Below are 22,518 nucleotides of genomic sequence, written 5' to 3'. Positions count from 1 at the left end.
ACATTGACACCCAATCAGAATCAATCCTACTATCACAATCTCGAGAATTTAAAGCGGCAGACGAGCGTGCGCTTGGAATAAACAGACGATATCGTTTGCTGGTGTGGACGCTAATATCGTTATTTTTTTATAGTTATGGTTTTTGGTGTGAACGGGGCTTTAGTTTGTTAGCTCAGATCCATTAAATAACATTAAATAAACATTAACATTTTTATTTTAATATGTACCTTGAAGTTTACTTATAACATTAAAAATAAACTTTCCACATGTTCCTTTATTGATTCTGCATCTATTTATCTTCGCAGCCCAATGTTCCTTACGCTGGGATCCTTCTGATATCTGTACAAAGACTTTAACGAGCTGTTTAAACTAAACAAAGCAAATGTTCTTTCACTCCATTTGTCCTGACGACAGACTCGAGCGCGTGGACTGAGTCAGAGAGTGAATGCGCATCTGTAAACTGTATCCAGTGTAGACAAGATAGCAGCAGAGATTGTAATTTCTATTTGCTTTTGACGCAACGCGACACTGGTGTCAAGTGATCAAGTGTCAGCAGCCAGTGGGCGGGGCCTATGGTGAGAAGAAGACTATTCGTCGATGCCTTGCTCTGGAGGCGGTGTTTATGCAAATGACTGAGCCCAGGTGACGTCACCTTGCCCCTCGGATCTAAACGATCCGTTTTTGGAGCTTGATTTAAATAAATGCTTTGTTTATAATGAGGAGGACGTTTTAAGCTATGAAACTTGCAGGATGTTTTAATGGTACAAAGAGCTCTTATATGCCAAAAGATCAAGGCAAATTTGATTTCTCATGTCATGACCTCTTTAATATATTCAACTTTTGATTTTAATAATGTATTAGTAAGTGTTGGAATCAACATTCACTACGATTTAATAAATGCTTTAGAAGTAATTTTCATTGTTAGTTTATGTTAACTAATATAGTTAATTAATGTTAACAAATGGGAACTTTATTGTAAAGTGTTACCGAAAAAATATTTCAGTATTTGTTGTACAGTGGGGCAAAAAAGTATTTAGTCAGCCACCAATTGTGCAAGTTCTCCCACTTAAAAAGATGAGAGAGGCCTGTGATTTTCATCATAGGTATACCTCAACTATGAGAGACAAAATGAGAAAAAAAAATCCAGAAAATCAAATTGTAGGATTTTTAAAGAATTTATTTGCAAATTATGGTGGAAAATAAGTATTTGGTCAATAACAAAATTTCATCTCAATACTTTGTTATATACCCTTTGTTGGCAATGACAGAGGTCAAATGTTTTCTGTAAGTCTTCACACACTGTTGCTGGTATTTTGGCCCATTCCTCCATGCAGATCTCCTCTAGAGCAGTAATGTTTTGGGGCTGTCGCTGGGCAACACGAACTTTCAACTCCCTCCAAAGATTTTCGATGGGGTTGAGATCTGGAGACTGGCTAGGCCACTCCAGGACCTTGAAATGCTTCTTCTGAAGCAACTCCTTCGTTGCCAGGCGGTGTGTTTGGGATCATTGTCATGCTGAAAGACCCAGCCACGTTTCATCTTCAGTGCCCTTGCTGATGGAAGGAGGTTTTCACTCAAAATCTCACGATACATGGCCCCATTCATTCTTTCGTTTACACGGATCAGTCGTCCTGGTCCCTTTGCAGAAAAACAGCCCCAAAGCATGATGTTTCCACCCCCATGCTTCACAGTAGGTATGGTGTTCTTTGGATGCAACTCAGCATTCTTTCTTCTCCAAACACGACAAGTTGAGTTTTTACCAAAAAGTAAAAACTCAACTTGCAATCCTCTTCTGGATCATCCAAATGCTCTCTAGCAAACTTCAGACGGGCCGGACATGTACTGGCTTAAGCAGGGGGACACGTCTGGCACTGCAGGATTTGAGTCCCTGGCGGCACAGTGTGTTACTGATGGTAGCCTTTGTTACTTTGGTCCCAGCTCTCTGCAGGTCATTCACTAGGTCCCCCCGTGTGGTTCTGGGATTTTTGCTCACAGTTCTTGTGATCATTTTGACCCCACGGGGTGAGATCTTGCGTGGAGCCCCAGCTCGAGGGAGATTATCAGTGGTCTTGTATGTCTTCCATTTTCTAATAATTGCTCCCACAGTTGATTTCTTCACACCAAGCTGCTTACCTATTGCAGATTCAGTCTTCCCAGCCTGGTGCAGGTCTACAATTTTGTTTCTGGTGTCCTTTGACAGCTCTTTGGTCTTGGCCATGGTGGAGTTTGGAGTTGGACTGTTTGAGGTTGTGGACAGGTGTCTTTTATACTGATAACGAGTTCAAACAGATTCCATTAATACAGGTAACGAGTGGAGGACAGAGGAGCCTCTTAAAGAAGAAGTTACAGGTCTGTGAGAGCCAGAAATCTTGCTTGTTTGTAGGTGACCAAATACTGATTTTACCGAGGAATTTACCAATTAATTCTTTAAAAATCCTACAATGTGATTTTCTGGATTTTTTTTTCTCATTTTGTCTCTCATAGTTGAGGTATACCTATGATGAAAATTACAGGCCTCTCTCATCTTTTTAAGTGGGAGAACTTGCACAATTGGTGGCTGACTAAATACTTTTTTGCCCCACTGTATATCCTTTTATGCTAAATTGGGTTACACTTTATTTTAAGGTGTCCTTGTTACAGTGTAATTATATATTTAAGTATTGAGTAATATTAATAAACTACATGTACTTACTATATGGTTAGGGTTAGGATTAGGGTTCGTCTTAAGGTTTCCTGCATGTAATTAAGCATAATTTATTGTTGTTGTAATAGTAAGTACGTGTAACAAGAACACCTTAAAATAAACTGTTACCCTAAATTTAATAGAAAATAATTGTGGTATGCTAATTAATAATGATGATAGTCATCACTGAGAATAATGGAAAAAAAATTATTCCTTTTTTTTTTTTTTTTTTTAATATTGATCTAGATTCATTATGAGAACTGTAATTGTCAATGCAAAAATCTACGTAATTTTTTTTTTTTAGACATGGACGTGAGATTAATTTTCATGAGAATAATCATAAAACAAAAACGTCTCTTCATATGGTTAAACCTTTCCAACATTTCTCTCTCAAGCCAGCAGAAACTTTCTCAAACTTGGACCGAATAAATTCATAATCCTGAGATGCTTTATAAATCCTTTGCGATATTGAATGTGTCATTTCTTTCACTTTTTACGCAGATCAGATTTGCTTTCTTCTGTTTCCCACAATGCACATTTAAACGGGGAAAGCATTGACCTCACTTTCTCTCTCATTATCCATTTATCATTGTCTGTGCATCAAATATTAAAAATGTTTTCCAGTCTTGCATTATGGGAATTAATGCCGAGTTGATTTTCCAGAATTGCCTGTGAGGAGCGGCTAAGATAAGTGGTCATGACAGAGAGTGGTAGAGTTACTCATGTGAAGATCTGCGCTGTCTGTGCTCGACAGTCACGCTGTTCTCTGTGTGGGCTGTGATGAGAGTGCGTTAGTGTAATACAGCTGACCTCATACTTGATGCGAATGAAGCACAATTAGTCATTCATGCCTTCTCTAAATGCTTCCTACAGGTGTGTCATTTCATATTGTTCACTATTGCCATGTTGCCCTTTTGCTTCAAGCGGCTGATTTCATTAGAAATCTAGATTTCGTTTGTTGTTGTTGTTTTGGTTGGTCGCCAGAGCATTGCTATCCAGTTTCTGAGGCGTTTAACCCCATAAGGCCTCTAAACGGTCAACATATTCAAAACTTTGCTTAAAAACCTGTGCACAATCTGCTTTCTGTCATCTGATTGATAGCTTGTAGCTTTTTTAGCAAGTAAAAGAAGATCCCTTTTGGTATAATTGTAAAACGTCCCCATTCAGGTCATGGTCCATGTGTCTTTTTCTGTGAAACCTTTTTATAAATTAAACATAAACATAATGGTAGCACTTTAGTCCTTGTCCACATATGCATACTATGTCTTTATTATAGTGATTAAAATAACTATTTATTAACACTGAACTTTAACTTTGGCTTCAAGATGACACTTACTGGACTGAAGCTACTTAGGTTTACTTGATTATCCAGACATTAATTTGATAAAAATCATGATAAATCATGTTGTATTGCATTGTTGTAATTACATTTATTTAATTGCATTTTTACTTAATAAAATGTTATTAAAATGTTGTTTTTATTTATTTAAAACAAAATAAAACATTTACTTTTTGAATTAAATTATTAAAATAAAGTCTTTAAATATCATTTTACTAAGACATATTATTGGGAGATGAGTGACAACTGATATCCATTTTATGTTATGAAGATCTCATTTATTTTCATATGCATGGATTTTCTCTTACATTTTGGCCATATAAATATCAGTAACTGCACAAAATTACATATTTTTGCTAAGTTTGGGGCTCTGAATAAAATTTAGTTGCTTTTTCTCCTATTATGAGCCATAAAAGCTTGACGTATCAAATATGAAGACAAACTTTTGTCCTTACTTTTATTTTAAGATTGTCTTAAGGCTTGATTAAACTATTAAATTTCAAACAATTTCATTTTTCTGACTAATATTTCGTATTATCAGGTTTTACAGTGTTTATGATGCATTCACGTTTACTTTTGCGTGACGAAATTCTGCGGGCGAAATACAGTCTCCTCAATGGACTTCTGGTGGCAAAGAATTTTCCAATTGACTTCTAGTTTATTGAATTTTGGCACAAATTTGTCATGTTGATCAATAGGAAGCAGCTTGTTTTGGCAGCGTTCTCTGTGTGGGTGGTGCTATATACATCGCTACTACAGTTAGCGATTTGTTTAAACTTTGTTCAAAAAGGACTTTAGCAAACACTGCAAGTAATGGAGCAAACAAAGATTGCAGATACTGAGGCAGAGTTTTTTTTTTATGTAAAACGCTCTACCCAAACAAACAGATTACCCAAACACACTTGTATCTAAGCCGTGCCGCCCCCTCTTGATCGGGTTTTGTGAGCACAGCTGGCATCCGAAGAGAGAGAGAGACGCACCGAGCAATGAATTGCTGGAATTGTGTTTTCCTAATCCAGCCCTACTTATATTCACTGAATGTGTGTTTTTCCCGCTTCAGTCCATCTAGACCCGTCATAGCAGTGCTTTGGACTCTGTGTCATTCTCTTCTCTTTCAGCTTTGTCCCACATGCCCTGACATTTTCATGACACTCTGGATGTCACTGTGCATGGTCCTCATGCTTCGGTTTTGGCCTCTGCTTGTACTTTGTTGCTTCGACATTTCCAGTGCCGCTTTATGAGAGTAACCGTTGTTGAAGCTCCCAGCGTGCTTTGATTAGATATGCTCTTCTCGTCCACCGACGGATGGGTGGAGAGCTGACTTACAGGCTTATGAGTTCTCTGAGTTCAGCCTCCATCGACACAAGGCGAAAGTGGATTATTTTAGGTCAGAATCCAGTCAGACTCATTCCTGCTGAGAGGCTTGTGTGCTGCGACCTGGATGATCGTGAAAAAGGACTTCTTTGAAGGGGGTCTTACAGTCTTAGAACTGGTTTTACTTTAGGACCCAGATTTCACTCTGGATGTGTGGTCACCCATCACGGTACCGAAAATGCAGATTGTACAAAATTCAATTTTGACTGTTTCATGCTCTCGGCAGCCAATAATTCATTGCACAAAACCCGTTACGATGTGTAGGGCACGTGTCTTAGCTTGTGTGGTTTTGTCAATTGTTCAGTTTCCACAAACATTGTTTTTTTTCCCTGCTGGCTGTGATCCTGTCAGAACATAGCTGCAAACCATTGTCTTAGAGGGTCTGTGGTCTGAACTTGGTGATCTGACATTGATTCAACCCTTCATCCCTACTAATACATTCCTTTGCATAATTCATGCATACTGTATATACGTCCAATGTTTCAGTGTTCTTTGAAATGGATTGTTGAAAGGAAGAACTTGATAAAGACTGGCAGTTACAATGATTAAAATTTAATATCTAAATTTAAAAAAATTTAAAAAAAATTATATATTTATATATATATTTTTTTAAATAAAAAATTAGTCTATTTTCAGAATACTGCCTTTCAGACCTCAAAATGGACTCCTTTCAACCAATATGAGCTGTAGGACATTATGTATTTTTAACATGTACTCTCTCTCTTTCTGAATTCTAGACTTTGACTGGAACTACTTCTGGTCTTGGAGTCGTTTTGTGGATTACCTGCAGTGTGTGCTGGCGTTCACTGTGCTGGCCGCCTACGTGACGTATCTGCTGCTGGACTCAGTTCTGTTCGTAGAGAGCCTGGGTTTTCTGGCCGTATTCACAGAGGCCATGCTGGGAACCCCACAGCTCTACTGCAACTACCAGAACAAATCTACTGAAGGCATGAGGTGTGTACTGCTAATGTTTTTGCTCTAAAAAGAAGGGTTCATCAAACGTTCTTCAATGGTGTTAATATTTTAACCTAGAAGTTTATTTCCCTGAAGACTACTTTTTGAAGACGTCTCGTCATCAGGGCTTTCGCAGCCGATTTTGAGCAACTGCAGCGCCTGACCTCGGCGAGTGGTCTCGTTTTGCTCTCGCGGTACTTTGATGGCACATGTGATTGCAAGGCGGCTGCAGCGCCGATCAAAGTCGGACAATGTTTTCAACTGACATTAAAAATGTTAAATAAAATGATCCCAAACGCAAGTACTGCGTGTGTGGCTGTGCTGCGCAGTCAGTGAACCGCTTCCATCGGCAAAACACACTGCTGCTCACATGAAACATTTTTATGTGAGTATTATGACCAGTGCTTAATTTGATCCTGCTGGATCCTGTTCCGAAAAATGTCAGATTTTGAATTTTTGCATTCCTGTAGGCCTATTTGTTTTTTAAAGATCTGGCATTTACAAGCACATTAGATCGTGACGGAGCATATGAGACGGAGCGAGTGCGGGTTTGGCTAGATGTATTTGGAGATTACTGCTCACGTACCTCTCTCATTCGGCGCAAATCCAAATGTGTCCATATTCGCAATGTATTTGAATGTTAAACTATTATAATGTAAACTAGGCTTGTACTTTACATGCATTCGCCAAATGACGGAAAAGATCATCCTCTTTACATGAGCAAAATGTCCTTGGCATAACAGCAGAGTGGACCGGTATACTACAGACTATTTAAATTTACAAGTGTAGCCTTCTATATGTTTGGTAGACTGTTTTATTTTGATAATGAACAGATTGCGATGTAAGTTTGAATTGCTAGAATATGTGGTGTGTGTGTGTGTGAGGCGCCGGCGCGATCGAACAGCTGAAACATAAAAAAACCTCCATTTTTGGAGTAAGATATAGGCCTAATCCGCACACTCGCAATAAAAACAGAAGATTTGTGCTTTTTGTAAAATAAAGCAAACAAACAGGATGCGCGTTGTCATCTCGGTTCTCAGTTTCCTTTCCGTGAACTTGTTTATGGAGCACCGCACCACACATCTGTTTTAATTAAAAAATTAATTTTTTAATTTAATATATTTATTAGCAATAGTATTTATTTATTGATCTTACTGTGGTAAACACGCGGGAAGGGAAATGAAAGATTTCATGGCCATGAATTAAGAATTTGTTCGATTTATTCATTCGTTCCTTCATTTTAGTTAAATCATGGGTTATTTAAGGAACAAAATTAATGAAACACGGACAGTGGCCACAAATTAATAAGTCGTAGGAATGAATAGTGAATGAATATGCATAATATTTCATATGCATCTCTTATCACGTACGACGTTTGTTCTGTTCGACCGTAAGTGCCCTACCGGATATTTATATCCATCACCGGATATTCCGCCATGATTCCAGTTCGAAACGAGTGTATATGTTCCATTCAAAGGGCATTAAAGTGTGCGAGACGTGAATTTAAATAGTTTTTATTTACAGAGGCATATGATCTCACACTCGATGCTGCGCAGCACAAATCCGTGAATGAATGTTCCGAAGTGAAGAAAACTTAAACATATTTCCCCTGTTCAGGGAGTAGGAAGCAATGAACACTGTGTAGGGATCATATCAATCGGAACACAGTTCATGCATGTTGCTCTCTTCTAACGAGCTGGTTATCTGAATCAGGTGTGTTAACTAAGAGACATGCAAAATATGCAGGGGGGGGGGCGGGGGCGCAAGGACTGGGATTGGGAACCGCTGGGTTAGACAAAATAATCAGGTCACTCCAAACTCATGCCATTGGTTGGACAAAGTTATTGGGTTGCCCCAAACTTACACCATTAGTTGGAAAAACTGATATGGTTGCCCCAAATTTAAACCATTGTTGCTTGGACAAAGTGATTGGGTCGCCACAAAATCAAAGTCATGCCATTGGTTTAACAAAGTGATTGGGTCGCTCCAAACTCAATCCATTGGTTAGACAAAGTGATTGGGTTGCGCCAATCTCAGTCCATTGGTTAGACAATTGGGTTGCCCAAATTGGGGCAAAGAGATTGTGTTGGACAAACTGATAAACTTGTAACTTTAAATTTAAGGCTGAGAGGGTGGAAAAGAAAAAAATAAATTGACTAAAACCTTCATTAATTTTATTAGTGAACCTTAGGAGGGAAAAAACGGTTATTTAAAATAATTACGATATGACCACCTTGACATTTTTGCTCTCACTCAGTCTCTCTCTGGTGAGTGAGTCCAGAAATCTCCTCTGCTCTAGTGCTTGAACAGAGGAACATGGGAAGTGATACGTGGCAGCACAGTCACTCCTTGATGTCTGCTAGTCAGACTTCCTCCTCAACTGGTTTATGAAATACTGTTGCTAAGATACTGGAATCAAATATAGATACCTTAGATATATATATATACGTTAACTGGTGGACTTTTTATTTATTAATGTTTTATTTTGCTGTACATGTGATTGTATGACCACACATTAACCAAAGCACAAATTAAGTTATAAAGCATGTTCCAAAGACAGTAACTGAATTCAAAATGACAAATCAGACAAAAATAGTAATCAGGTAATGTTTCACAGTGGCTGTTAAATTGTGTGTGTGAGAGTGGAGTATTATCTTGCATAACCTTTTGAGAGCTATAGTGTGTGTGCTGTAAAGACACGTCCTGTCAGTGTGACTTAGTGTGTTTGGTAGTGTCTCACACTGTGAGATGGCATCCTGTGCTCTGTTTTGCAGCATTTGAGGTTGTGTGTGTGTGTGTGTGTGTGTGTGTGTGTGTGTGTGTGCGCCTCCGTTCACCCGGACTGATTTGATGGCACAGGCAGGGAGCCGCCACTGGCATCATGCCAGCCTGATAAGATAAGGGTTGCTGCCTCCTGTGTGTGTGTGTGTGTGTGTGTGTGTGTGTGTGTGTGTGTGTGTGTGTGTGTGTGTGTGTGTCTGTGTGTGTGTCTGTGTGTGTGTGTGTCTGTGTGTGTGTGTGTGTGTGTGTGTGAATTTTAACATCTGTGCAAACCTGCTGATAGAGCCTGTCTATTGCTGTCTATGTATGTATCTGTGAGTATGTAAACAGGGTTATTTGTATATGCGTATGCTAATGTATTTTTAAATTAAAGTTTGCTGTGTGTGTGTGTGTGTGCGTGTGCATGCGTGTGTGTTTAGTTATGGGGGTCTTATATACATGCATATGTATGTATGTATGTGTGTGTGTGTGTGTATTCTTTTCAAAAGTGTCACCAAGGCTGCATTTTGATAAAATAATAAAAATACAGTAAAAAAAAAGTAATATTGTGAAATATTATTAGAATTTAAAATAATGGTTTTCTAATTGAATATGTTTTAAAATGTAATTTATTCCTGTGATGCAAAGCTGAATTTTCAGCATCATTATTCCAGTCTTCAGTGATCCTTCAGAAATCATTCTGATATGATGATTTGCTGCTTGAGAAACATTTCTAAATATTATCAGTTGAAATATTTTGACTCATATTTAAAAAAAAAAACCATGATACTTTTTTTTTTTAGGATTCCTTGATGAATAGAATGTTCAAAAGAACAACATTTATTCGAAATTCATTAGATTTTAAATTTAGACTTTTTTTAGATTTAGACATTTTAAATGTCTTTACTGTCACCTTTGATCGGTCTTTGCAGTCTTGGTGAATAAAGTCAATTGTTACATCCTGCATTAAGTTAGTTTCATGTCTCTTGTATCGCTGCGCACTGCGTCTTCTCACATAATAAAGTATTTCAAACATAATAAAACAAAACCTAATAAAACAATTTCAGCTCACGTACAATAAAGCAGTTTCAGGTCTCCCTGATGTAGTTTATTGGAATCTACCTGCTGTATCATCTTGTCAGTGTTTATTTTGTGATAATAATCGTCTGGCTGCACATCCTTCTGGTTTTTACCTGACTGCTTAACAGATAAATGCATACACGTGCAAGCGCCCTGCTGTCTCATACTCGGAACAAAATGTGCATAAACAAACGAATAAACAATAAAGTGATTCAAAACATGCTCAGCGATGCACTCTTTGTCATGGAATACACTTGTTTGATCATAGTTCACAGTTTGAACAATCTTGTTTCTTTTTTTGTTTGTTATTTTAAAGATCTGATGTAAATTATCCATTGTCTCTTTCATTATTGCTGTTAAAGTCACACAAAAATTATTTTTGAACTTAAATTAAAACATTTTAATATTGTACAAAACAGTCAGAACTTGAGTTCTCAACTGCATCATCAAAGAAATGGAAATCATTCCAAAAATAGAATTTCCTGTTGCTTGTCACATATCGCTGGATAGGAATGCTAGCACAATTCAAATCTGTTCCATGACCTAGATATTAGAATTACTCTGAAAAGTATATTTCAATGGTGCTGTATGTAATTTTTTGACTGTACTAAAGCCTAAAAATACCATAATATGTTTGCAGATATTTAGGAAATAATCTCAGTTCACATACATGTTTCTCAGAAAAACAATGCTACAGTTATTCCATGGCGGAATGCCTGTTATTGTTTTGGTCTATGTGAAACTGGCAGTGATTTGCCTTATCACTGCCAGTTTAACCAATAGTATTTCAACACCCCAGGGTTGCCAGTTTAGTGGAAAACACAGAGTACTGTACCCGTGATAGCCAGCAAATGAACTGGGTCAGAGATCGCAGGTTCTGTCCGACCTAAAAAGCTTCAACATCCATCTAAAACGCTCTATGACTATAGGCATATTAAATGTGAATAAATCAATTCATCAACTTGCAGTGTAAGACTCTTGACCTTCCATTAATAATTTTGCTCGTTCCTGTTGCATGTCCTCAATCTGGCAACCCACGCGAGAGTCGAGTCTGAGGACAAAATAAATTAATTTGAACTGCATGAATGAATGAATGAATGAGGTTTAGCTAAAAGGTATAGGCCTGGTTTCACAGACAGGGTTTAGACTTAGGCCATAGTTCAATTAGGACATTTAAGTAATTTTTATAAACGTGCCTTAGAAAAAAAAATTATTTAGAAAAAATTACTGTTGTTGGACATCTTGAGACAAAACAAAGGCATTGATGTATTTTAAGATCAATCGGTGCAAGTTTCTTTCAGTTGAAACAGCTCAGATTTACATTTTAGTCTGGGACTAGGCTTAAGCCGTGTCTGTGAAACCGGGGGATAGAATATTATTTACAAATTAGGCTTAGCAAAAAAAGTAAAAACATGTAAGCATAAGGCAGTGATTGAGGCATGTATGCTTTTTAATCAGTAAGTGATGATGAGCGACTGCACTGAACACTTTTACAGATTTGACTTTGCATTGTTGAGGCCAGAGACCTTCAAAAACTTCCATCTGACTTAAGGACAACTTTTATTGCACTCTTGTGCTGCTTTATCTTGTTTATGTGTCCTGAATGTCACACTGAACCTAAAGTAATTTACGTTCACTTCCAGTGCATGGGAAACGGTCATATCAGATTCAGATCCACACAGTGTTTAATGTAGACCCTCCACAATCTCTCATGATATATCTCCTGGAGACTGCCTTGTATTACAAGACTGAATTGAATTACGATTTTTTTCTTCTTCTTTTTGCTGCACTGATCAAAACAAACGGTGAACGTTCCATCTTATTTTCAGTCTTGTTTTGTTTTCCCCCATTCATTTTTTTTCTCTTGTAGTTGTTCAGCCATTGTTAGTTTTTTCAGAGTGAGTTGTTTACCTGGTAACTGCTGCTGTGAATGAACCTCTGGCCTCATGTTACTCTATTTTGTTGAACATTAATGAATCGCAATGGGAGGGAAAGCGGTGACCCCCACAGCCAGCCTTATAAGGTTCACCGCCAGAGTCCTGTTAGTTTGAGTTGGAGGACCCTCAGTGCCTTATTTAGTTGTGTGAATGATCTCGTGGCCGCCCTGCAATAGCACCCTGCTCTCGTTTCATGTATGTGTTTACTGAGCAGCAGGCTGGTTTGTATCCACGGGCTGCAAACAAACCATTCATTAAGTTGCGCATTCCTGTAGATTTGAGGCTGGCATCAGGTGCAGGGTGAATTGAACGCTCCCACAAAAGGAAGCTGCCCTCCGCGCGTCTGTCAGGAGAAGCTGTGCAGGACAGCAGTATTTCACAGCAGTGTGTTTGTGTTGACTGCTTTATGTCGAACACCCTGTTTCTCAGGCTGTTGGTGGCATTGATGCCGTTGACATCTAACATCCTCTCAGCTAGAGATGCTCAGGCAGGAGTTTTGATCACCTTCTGTTGTTCGCCCTGCTGCTGCCTTTGATTGCCCATGGTCTGAGGCCTTTACAATACTGAACACATTCTTTTATTTTACTAAACTTCACTCTTTTTTGTGATTTTTGTTTGGAGGAAGTTGTTTTGGATTGGTTTTGTGTTTTTGTGTTGTTGCTTTGTTTGGTTTTGTGTTTTTCTGTTTGATTTTATTATTATTATTATTATTAATATTATTTATTTTCTTTTTTTGTTATTTTATTTATTTATTTTGATTTGGTTTGATTTTGTTCTCCTGTTTTGTTTTGTGATTTGTGTTTGTTTTGTATTATTTTGTTTATTTAGTTTTTTGTGTAGTTTATTGTTGATTTGGTTTTTGTTTTGTGTTTTTTTTATGTGCTTTGATTTAGTTCTCTTTTGTTTGTTTTTTGTTTGTTTGGTTTTTTTGTGGAGAGGTGGTTGGTTTTGTTTTTTTTGTTTTTTGTTTTTTTGTGTGGATAGAGTACATTCAGTGCTTCAAACCAAAATTGTATCACTGAATATAATGTTTGCAACATTTAAGCAAATATTTGAAAGCTATTCTGTTTTATGTGTAGCTTTAGTTATATCTTTTCATTAGTTCACACTTTCCACTAACTGTCATAGAAAAAATAACTGGTTGGTTTACTTTACAACTCAGTAAGTTTTGTTAGTACTTTTGTTATAAGGTTAGAGTGGATAGATTTCATCGTGATCAGAAAAGAAGTCAAACGCCTGACTTTGTGAGATTAGGGAGAGTGGGAATTGGGTCAGACTGAAATCTGTATAAAAAAAGGAAGCACTAGGTACGCAAGAAGTTAAATATCACCCACAATTAAAACATTAGCAGACGACTGAAGGCTAACAGCAAGATGTCTTGCACAAACATCTCTAAAATACAAATGTGTTTTATTACTGAAATATTGCAGAATTCATTAATTTCTTGCGCTTTTTGATGCAGTTTAAAAAATATATAGGATCTTTGTGTTCGTGTGCATGTGTGTGTTTGTGAGAGAGAGAGATATGAGTAAACACTCTCATCTCTGTCCATTGTTTTTATACATGAACAAATATTCTGCTGTGTGTCATTCACACAAAATGCCAAACACAGTAATTACACACATTTCGTTTTCTTGCTTTCCTGAAACCAAATGCATTAATCATGAAAAAATCATGAGAAAAAAAGAATTGTATGTTAACAATCATAAAATTGTAGTGTCTCAAAAAGTGTATTTATGGTTACCAGAACACCATCTCGTCCAGTTTACAGAATATTAATAATATTTGTCTTTGATGTCCTCGTGGATGTTAATGTGTGGGTGTTAGTGTGGTTTACCAGCCTGATGTCTCTCTAGAGTTAGTCAGCCGATCGTTGTTTGTAGTGTTGCAGTGCTGCTGCACTTACAGTGTTTGTTGTGATTCTCTGGTAACTGTTGCATGAGGATTTGTTTATACTCTATCATGGAAACCATGGCAACCATCAGCCTCCTCGACTCCTGATGGTTTCCATGGCAGCTGTTAAAACTGATCACTGCTCTTTTTTTTTTAAATTTTACCACAGTTGGTTTGATGGCATGCACCAACACTGCCCATATCCCAAACTAGTGTGCTTTTATAGATTATTTACAGTAAACCTAGTTTTTGGTTAATCTGATGGTTTATATACAAACATTAAGATATTTTCATTAGTCAGAGAAACAGAATCTTCTTATGTCTTATGAAAACACATTTTCTCTAATTCAAGGTGTAATGCAACACAATCATTTATTTTACAATCTTTGATAATCAGCTGATTGTACATTATCACACACATTGCATGGCTACTTACCAAATAAATACTGTGTATATATATGTATTTTTTTTTTTATCTTGTTTTTGTTTAGTCTTGTGCTTCAGATGAAATTCTGAATATTATAGATGTTATAAGATTTTTTTTTTTTTTTGGAGTCTTTTATCACCATGTACACTAGCTTTCGCATTATTACATCATAATACTTACAGGACTACTTACCAACTGAATAAATGTGGGTATGAAATATTAATTTGATTTGAAATTGTTATTTGAAAAGAAGACAGAAGAGACATGAAACTAGCAATGCATTGAAATAAAATGTTCATTTTAATAGGATCAAACTATTTTCTTTCAGTGCTTGTCATCTCTGATGGAAATGCTTATCAAATGTTTATTATATATGCAAAAGCATATTGCTGTGCATTATGGGATTGCTTACAGTTGTCTGTAGTTCAGTTCAGCTGTGGTGCAAAACAAGCTGTCTGATATTATATTATTACTTCATTAGTTTTTTGCACTTTGTTTTCGCTTTTTTGTGCTTTGTGTTCTCTTTCATAGGTTCACTCAACGCTGCGTAGCTAACGCAATGGGAACACCCCCAGGTGTGACGATTGTCTGAAGCCCTTATAGAATCACGCCAATTCATTGGCTGATGGAGCGAAATACCTCCCCACGTCATACGTGTTTGACATAGACCCGCGCTCGTGCCATCTTACCCTGTCTTTTTTTTTTTTTTTTTTTGATTTGATTCAGTGCTTCAAATGAAAATCTAATCACTCAATATTACAATATTAGTTTTGTTGTTTTATGTTGTCTATAATTTGAGGCATGCTTTGCATCAGTAGTGCAACTATGGTGCAAAGCAAGCTGTACAGCAGCTTCTGGGCAGTAGGGGTGTTTAGGAAACATGTTGAGAAACAATCTTCATTTTTTCCAGGGGTTTGGTGTCGCTAGCGGGGTAAACGTACATATTTCACCTTTAATGATGTAAGAGATTGTGACCCTGTCCACATCATCGCTCACACTCATTAAGCTGTGCTGTTGTGTGGAGTGTCGAGTGGTTTATAACTCTATCGCAGGGGCTGATCGCTGTGGCCCGGCGGCGCTGAGAGCGCTCTTTCATCTCTTTAGGACGTGCTGCTGTAATAAGCTCTCAGAGTGGCCTTTTATCAGATGCTATGGATCAGGCTGGCTCTCAGCTCTGCTTTGAGTGTAACACAGAGCCAAACAAAGAAGAGAAAACAGTGTTTACCTCGGCTCTCTGCACCCCCACCTGACTCCATTTCTTTTGGGCAAGAAAAGATTTGTTCAGTGTTTTGTACTCTGTTTTCTTTGGTTTTTTCTTGACACCCAGCTGTTTTGAATACTCATCCTTTTGCGACTGCTGCTTGAAAGACACACCACAGTAATCTCAGTCGAGTCTTGCATTCGATTTTAAACTCTGCTAGTTTTCAGTGTGAATATACACTATTGGTCAAAAGTTTAGGGATTGATTGATATGATTTTTTTTATGTTTTTGAAAGAAGTCTCTTATGCTCACCAAGGCTGCATTTGTTAGATCAAAAATATAGTAAAACTGTGAAATATAAAAACAAAAAAAACACTTATTTTCTGTTTGAATATAATTTAAATTGTAATTTATTTGAAGCAAAGCTGAATTTTCAGCCGCTATTACTTTAGTCTTCAGTGTCACAAAAACCTCTTTTGTAACATTGTAAACTATTGGTTGACCAATATGCCTTTTTTTGATGGTCAATACCTTAGAATATCTTAGAGCAAGGTGACCACTGGGCAATATAAAGACAATATATTTGATATTATACATTGATAATATATGTAAAAATGAATCAGTATGAAAAATTTTTTACACTTGATAAAAATAAATGTGTGAAATAAACAGCTTTATGCTTTGGCAACATCTTGATTCAGTAATTCTATTATCAATAGTGTTTTTCACAAATAAAGTAATTAAAATACAATTTTAAAAACAAGAAAGTGAACAATAAGTGTGCTCAGTACGTTTCATATTTTCAACACTAACTACTTTATATACACTGCATTGTTTGAAATCAAGGGTTTAAATATTATGTTCATGTCTGCATTGAGTGCTGGCCTTCTTGGTGCTGCCAAAATAAAAGTCCTGTCATTGTCAGAAAAAGCTGCTTCCAACACTGTATATGTATATCAGTCTTGGTGATATATTGATTTATTATAAACATTTTTACTGTCACTTTTGATCAATTTAAAATGCCCTTGTTGAATAAAAATTTTTTTTTCAATAAAATCTTACTGACCCCATACTGTCATAGGGCCCTATCATACACCCGGCGCAAGGCACGACGGAGGTGTTTTTGCTAGTTTGAGCCCGTTATCATTTTCACATCCTGCGCCACGTTGTTTAAATGGCAAATGCATTTGAGCCCATTTGTGTGCCCATGGGCTTGTTGGTCTGAAAACAATGTGTGTTCAGGCACATTGTTGGTGCGTTGCTATTTTGAGGCAACTTAAATAGTATTTTTTTTCTTATTAAAGAGCGCATTAGTAATATGCGCCTATAGGCGGGTCCACAACGCATGTACACTTTGCTTATTACACACACAGGGATGCACAGCAGCACACAAACATGCCAAATATTAAGAATTAAAGGATTACAATATAAAAGATTATTAATGTGTAGGCTACATAAATACAAAAATGCCTACATGTCATAATGGATAGTCATTGCGTGTTTCAGAATGAGGCTACCTATTTGCTTGCACACTAGCAGATCCATTTACTCTCTGGAGACGCGTTCAGTCTTTGCGCTTGCAAATTCCGTCATGTAAATTGCGAATCCGCCATGGCGCCAGCTCAACTGGCTCTTAAAGGGAATGGGAGATGAGACTCTGTTTGGTTTATTGCACGTTATGCCCAAAACACACCCATTACTCATTAAGAGTATAGGGACAACCCTTTTTGACCATGCATGCCGACCGTTTTTCCCATCGTTATACTAGCAAAAGTGGATTCGGACACGCCCTAAGTGCATCTGCACCGTGCACTTTAGACCATGCACTTAGATCGTTAAAATAGAGCCCATAGGGTCTTTCTCAAGTGTCTATATGTATTTGCCAAGTAGGGTGACTTCCTACATCCACATCTGTTGTTGACTGCAGAAAAACATTTCTTTCTATCAAATCTAGTCATAACTTTGGTCCCTAAACTCAACACCATCCCTAAGCCTGCCTCTAATCCTGACTCTAACTGTCTCTGAACTCAGTTCAAAAGCTAACACAAAAATCTGATTAGTTAATTAGAATATTGTTAGAGTAACAAATCCTGCTTGGTCAAATTATATGTACTCATGCTAATGTCAACACACACAATCATACATTCAGGCTGTTTACATAAATGTATGATTCACAGCAAAAAGTCCTTTAGTACGCTCCAAAAAAAAAAAAAAATTGAAATGAATAATTGGTGTGTTGTGGAGCGCTGTATTCTGGGAAATCTAAAAGTAAAATGCACAGCTTGAATAATTTATTTGTTTATTATGAAACCGCAATGGAGGAACAGCTTTATGCAGGTGGAATTAGTTTTACCCCGGTCAAATAGTGTGTGTGTGTGTGTGTGTGTAATACACACACAGAAATCGCTCTTTCATTCTGCGTCTGGAAATGAAAAACTGCTGTGTGGTTCTACGTGAAGTTGCTGATGCACCAAATATGGCCGAACAAAGGAAGTGTGTTTATTCTTCTTCCTAAAAATGTGAGCCGTTCTCAGTGCTTGAATAGGGTTACACAAAGGTTTCTGCACTCAAGGAGACAGCTAAAGCTATCATTCACCCAACACTGAAAATTATTTACTCGCCCCCGTGTAATTCCAAACCGTATGACTTTCTTTCTCCAGTGGAACACAAAAGGTGAAGTTTTGAAGAATGTCCTGGTCACTCTTTTTGCTTTGATTAGCTTTGGGTGAGGGAATTGTACATTTAAAATATATTACATTAAATGGTTTATCACCCTCTTACCTCTCGGATCTGTTGATATACCACCAACCTGCAAGAGCTCTTAGGTCTGCCAACGTAAGGCTCTTAGTGATTCCTAGAACCAGACTCAAGTCTAGGGGTGATCGAGCATTCGCCGTAGCTGCTCCGAGACTTTGGAATAGTCTTCCTACAGAAATCAGGGAATCTTCCTACACTACCCATTTTTAAATCCAGGTTAAAAACATTTTTATTTGAACTGGCTTATTACTCGTGATCTGAATTTGCTCTGCCCTATGTTTTGCAGTGTTATTTGTGACCTTGTTTTTGTTTTTAATTCTGTTTGTGGTTACTTGTAAGACTTACTTGTACAGCACACTGGTCAACGATAGTTGTGTTTAGTGGTGCTTTATAAATAAACCGAATTGAAGTGTAATGTTAAATAAAATACTGCAGTTAATATTATGATAAAATACTTTTTAAAAAGTGTACTTTAGTGTATTTTTATCAAAATTAAATGCAGATAAATACAAATTCTTAATTTACTTTTACAGTTAAAATATACTTTACAATTAAGTGTACCTTTTCATTGTGGTTAACAATTAATAATGACCAAAATTTCTCTCTGTTTTTTTTAGCACACAGCTAGAGTTGGAAATTATAATATATATGTTGCATGGACTACTTTTATGCAGTTTTTTTTTTTTTTTAAGCTTGAATGCTTCAGTCTCTATTCATGGTAACTGAATAGGAAAGTGTGACCAGCACATTCTTCTAAATTTCTCCTTTTGTTCTCCATGGAAGAAAGACGGTGAGTAAATGATGACAGTATGATGCTTTACAGTTGGATGTGTAATCTTGTACTCAAGTGTGAGAGAAAAAGTGTGGAGGAGAGCATGAGACCCACAGGCGGAGCAGATGGAGCCGGCCTGTGGGAACACTGTAACTGTCAGGCCTCAATGTTACGCCTGTCCTTTCCCAACTAATGACTGATCTTATGAAAAGCCTCATCCTCTTTTTATAGAGGTGGTTAGAAAGACCAAACCCATATCATTCCAGCTACACTCATGTTCTCTCACTATTATGTAGAAATTAGACTGTTGTTTTTATAGAGAACCAAAGCTAAATCCATAAATCCTAAGTATTAACACTTGCAATCAAGTAAAAAATGTCACTCGTTCTACACGTTTGCCTGTTTTCTCAATTTCAATGATTTTGATCAATCTGCCTCAGTCTCACCTAAAAATATGAATTTATACTGAAACAAAAACACTATCTTAAATTGTTTTTTTTTCATTAAAAAAAGGCTTTAAAATAAGATACATTTACATTAGACTAATATAAAAATATCTCTTACATTTTACAGTAAAAATGCCTTAAAATAAGATACATTTACAGTAGACTTTATTAGACAAATATCTTAAATTTGTGTAATGTTGCTTAAAGATTTCTGCTTAAAAAACAAACAAAAAAACAGATATTATGGAATATATAATTTGTATATTTTAGACTTTTTTAAAATTTATTTACTTTTAAATAAGACTAGTACTTTTTAAGAAAAATGCTTGTTTGCAGATTTTTACTGTTCTCTTAATTTCAGTGATTTTTGATCAATTAGCCTCTTTCTCAACCAAGAATATGACGGTATACTGCAAATTAAATAAACACTGTATTTTTATATATTTTATAAAAATTCAAAATAAAACAATTTTCCAAAATTATACCTTAAAAATATTTGCCAAATATTTTTAGACTAGATCTGACGTGTTTGTTTGTTCGTTCATTCATTCATTCATTCAATCATTCATTTATACTGTAAAAGTTATAGTCAGTGATAATACACACCGGTAAATGTTAGTATTAATCCTCAAATGTCAGTCATCCTGCACGTTTGCCTGTTTTCTAAATTTCAGTGATTTTGATCTGCCTCTTGCTTTCTCACGTCTCCAGACTTTAATAACACTCTCTGACTCTAACTCTCTCTCTCTCTCACTTCGTGTCCCTCCAGTATTAAGATGGTGTTGATGTGGACTAGTGGAGACACTTTCAAGACCGGCTACTTCCTGTTGACTCAGGCTCCTATGCAGTTCTGGATCTGCGGCCTCCTTCAGGTGTGCGTGGACTGCACCATTCTCTTCCAAGTGTACTACTACAGCCGCTACCCACAGAAACCCATCTCACACATCACACACACCACCAGCGCCAAGGCCCTATGAAACACCCTCGCTTCACAGAATGTGCTCAAATCTATTACAATGCATACATACAGCATCTTTATACAGTGTCCCCAAAACATATTTGGATAAGTGATACACTTAGCCACACTTAAATATGTCTGAATGTCATTGTATTAGATGCACAACATCAAACTATGATGTTAGATTTTTCTATTACAATTAAACTTCAATTTTCTTATCTTTACTTGAAATTAATGCCACGTTTAGTATATTTTTTGGTGGTTGTGGGGGGTAATGTAATGAAATGACATTCATACATTAAGTGTTGCTTGAATAGTTCACCCAAAAATGAAAATTTGCTGAATATGTACTCACCCTCAAACCATTCAAGATGTAGATGAGTTTGTTTCTTCATCAGATTTGGAGAAATGTAGCATTACATCACTTGCTCACCAGTGGATCCTCTGTAGTGAATGGGTGCCGTCAGAATGAGTCACTCATGATGATTTTTTTCTTACAAACACAGTTTTTCACTTCACAAGATGTTAACTGGAGTGGTGTGGATTATTGTGATGTTTTTATCAGCTGTTTGGACTCTCATTCTGATGGCACCCATTCACTGCAGAGGATGCACTGGTGAGCAAGTGATGCAATGATACATTTCTCCAAATATGTTCTGATGAATAAACAGATAAAACTAATCTACATCTTGGATGTTTTAAGGGTGAGTACATTTTCATTGTTAGGTGAACTATTTCATGAAATGTTCTGATTTTTGGAGCCACTGTATAAATGTACATTGAACCAAACTTTACATGCAATATCATAAAGATATGCAGTTATATTTACACATTTATACAAGCCAGCCCAAGGTAACCATCATGCTTTTGAAAACTTTTGCCTTACAGACTCTCAGAATGACCTGAAATGTATCTGACATCAGATGGACGAATGTACAAAGCTTTTGTTATAAGAGATTAATACAGTCAATGCTGTTTTATTTGGAGAAGACTGGTTTTACCTCAGTAGCCCGCTGTGGTGTTTCCCACAGTGAAGAGCACAGGAGAGCCCTGTGAATTTTTGAACCAAAAAATAAAATAAAATACCCTCTCTCCTTTTGGTAGTAGGAGACAATCCTCATACAGTTCACAAATCCACATGACTTGATGGAAATGTCTTCCCCAAATGTTATTTTTGGAGATATGTATAGCAATCCTAGTTCATTTACATGCAATCAGTTCAGTTAGCACGAGAAAATATGAAGTCACTGTATTCATATACTGACTTTTGACCTCTTTAAGAAAGTTTGACTTAAAGTACAGTATTTGCGGCACGTTGGGGGTTCATTAAAAGATTTATGACCTCAAGGCCAAGTGCTTCAAACATCCAGTCAACCTTCAGTCCTGAATATGACAATACACTGCAAAAAATCACTTTCTTTAACAGTATTTGCTTTTTTCCAGTAAAAGTTTTATGTATTTTATAAAAGTTTGATGATGATGATGATTATTATTATTATTATTAATAATGATAATAATTGTACTGCATTATGTTTTGGCTTATGCTTAAAGATTGAAGTATGGTTAAATTTTTACTTGACAAAAAGACAATTAGTATTGTAAAGAGAATTTTTTTTACCTGACGATCCTTAAAACAGGATATGTTTACATACAGTAACAGTAACGTTTTTTTTTTTTTTTTTCAAATGTTGGAGAATATGTCTTTTCACATCTTTATAAATTTACTTTTTAACTTTTACATTTAATTATCTTTTCTTTTCTTTTTTACTTTTTTTTTTTTTTTTTCATGAAAAATATGACAAATACTTTTTAAGAAAATGATTATTTGCTGATTAATACTGGTCCTGTCATTACAGTATAGTCAGGGATGTTACATGCCAGTAAATGTTATGAGAGAGGTGCTGCTTATTAATATGTTAGATATGTAATTGTGGGGA

The 22,518-nt window shown here is 36.6% G+C and overlaps 1 protein-coding gene across 3 annotated transcripts in view; it reads left to right on the top strand.

Moving 5' to 3' along the window:
- The window catches only part of LOC131526243 (solute carrier family 66 member 2), a 42,552-nt gene extending 20,265 nt beyond the window's left edge, over positions 1-22,287 (top strand). For 2 of the 3 annotated variants that reach the window (XM_058754431.1, XM_058754433.1), the window contains 2 exons: positions 6,134-6,350; positions 20,393-22,287. In XM_058754431.1, the coding sequence (XP_058610414.1) occupies positions 6,134-6,350; positions 20,393-20,600 (425 nt within the window). In that variant the 3' untranslated portion in view covers positions 20,601-22,287. The remainder of the gene's footprint in view (positions 1-6,133; positions 6,351-20,392) is intronic. The other variant, XM_058754434.1, reaches the window with a different exon arrangement.
- Positions 22,288-22,518: the final 231 nt, after the last annotated feature.

Source organism: Onychostoma macrolepis, chromosome 19, assembly GCF_012432095.1.
Source record: "Onychostoma macrolepis isolate SWU-2019 chromosome 19, ASM1243209v1, whole genome shotgun sequence".
NCBI lineage: Eukaryota > Metazoa > Chordata > Actinopteri > Cypriniformes > Cyprinidae > Onychostoma > Onychostoma macrolepis.
Note: the sequence above shows the minus strand (reverse complement) of the source record. Positions and strands in the feature narration are given on the sequence as shown.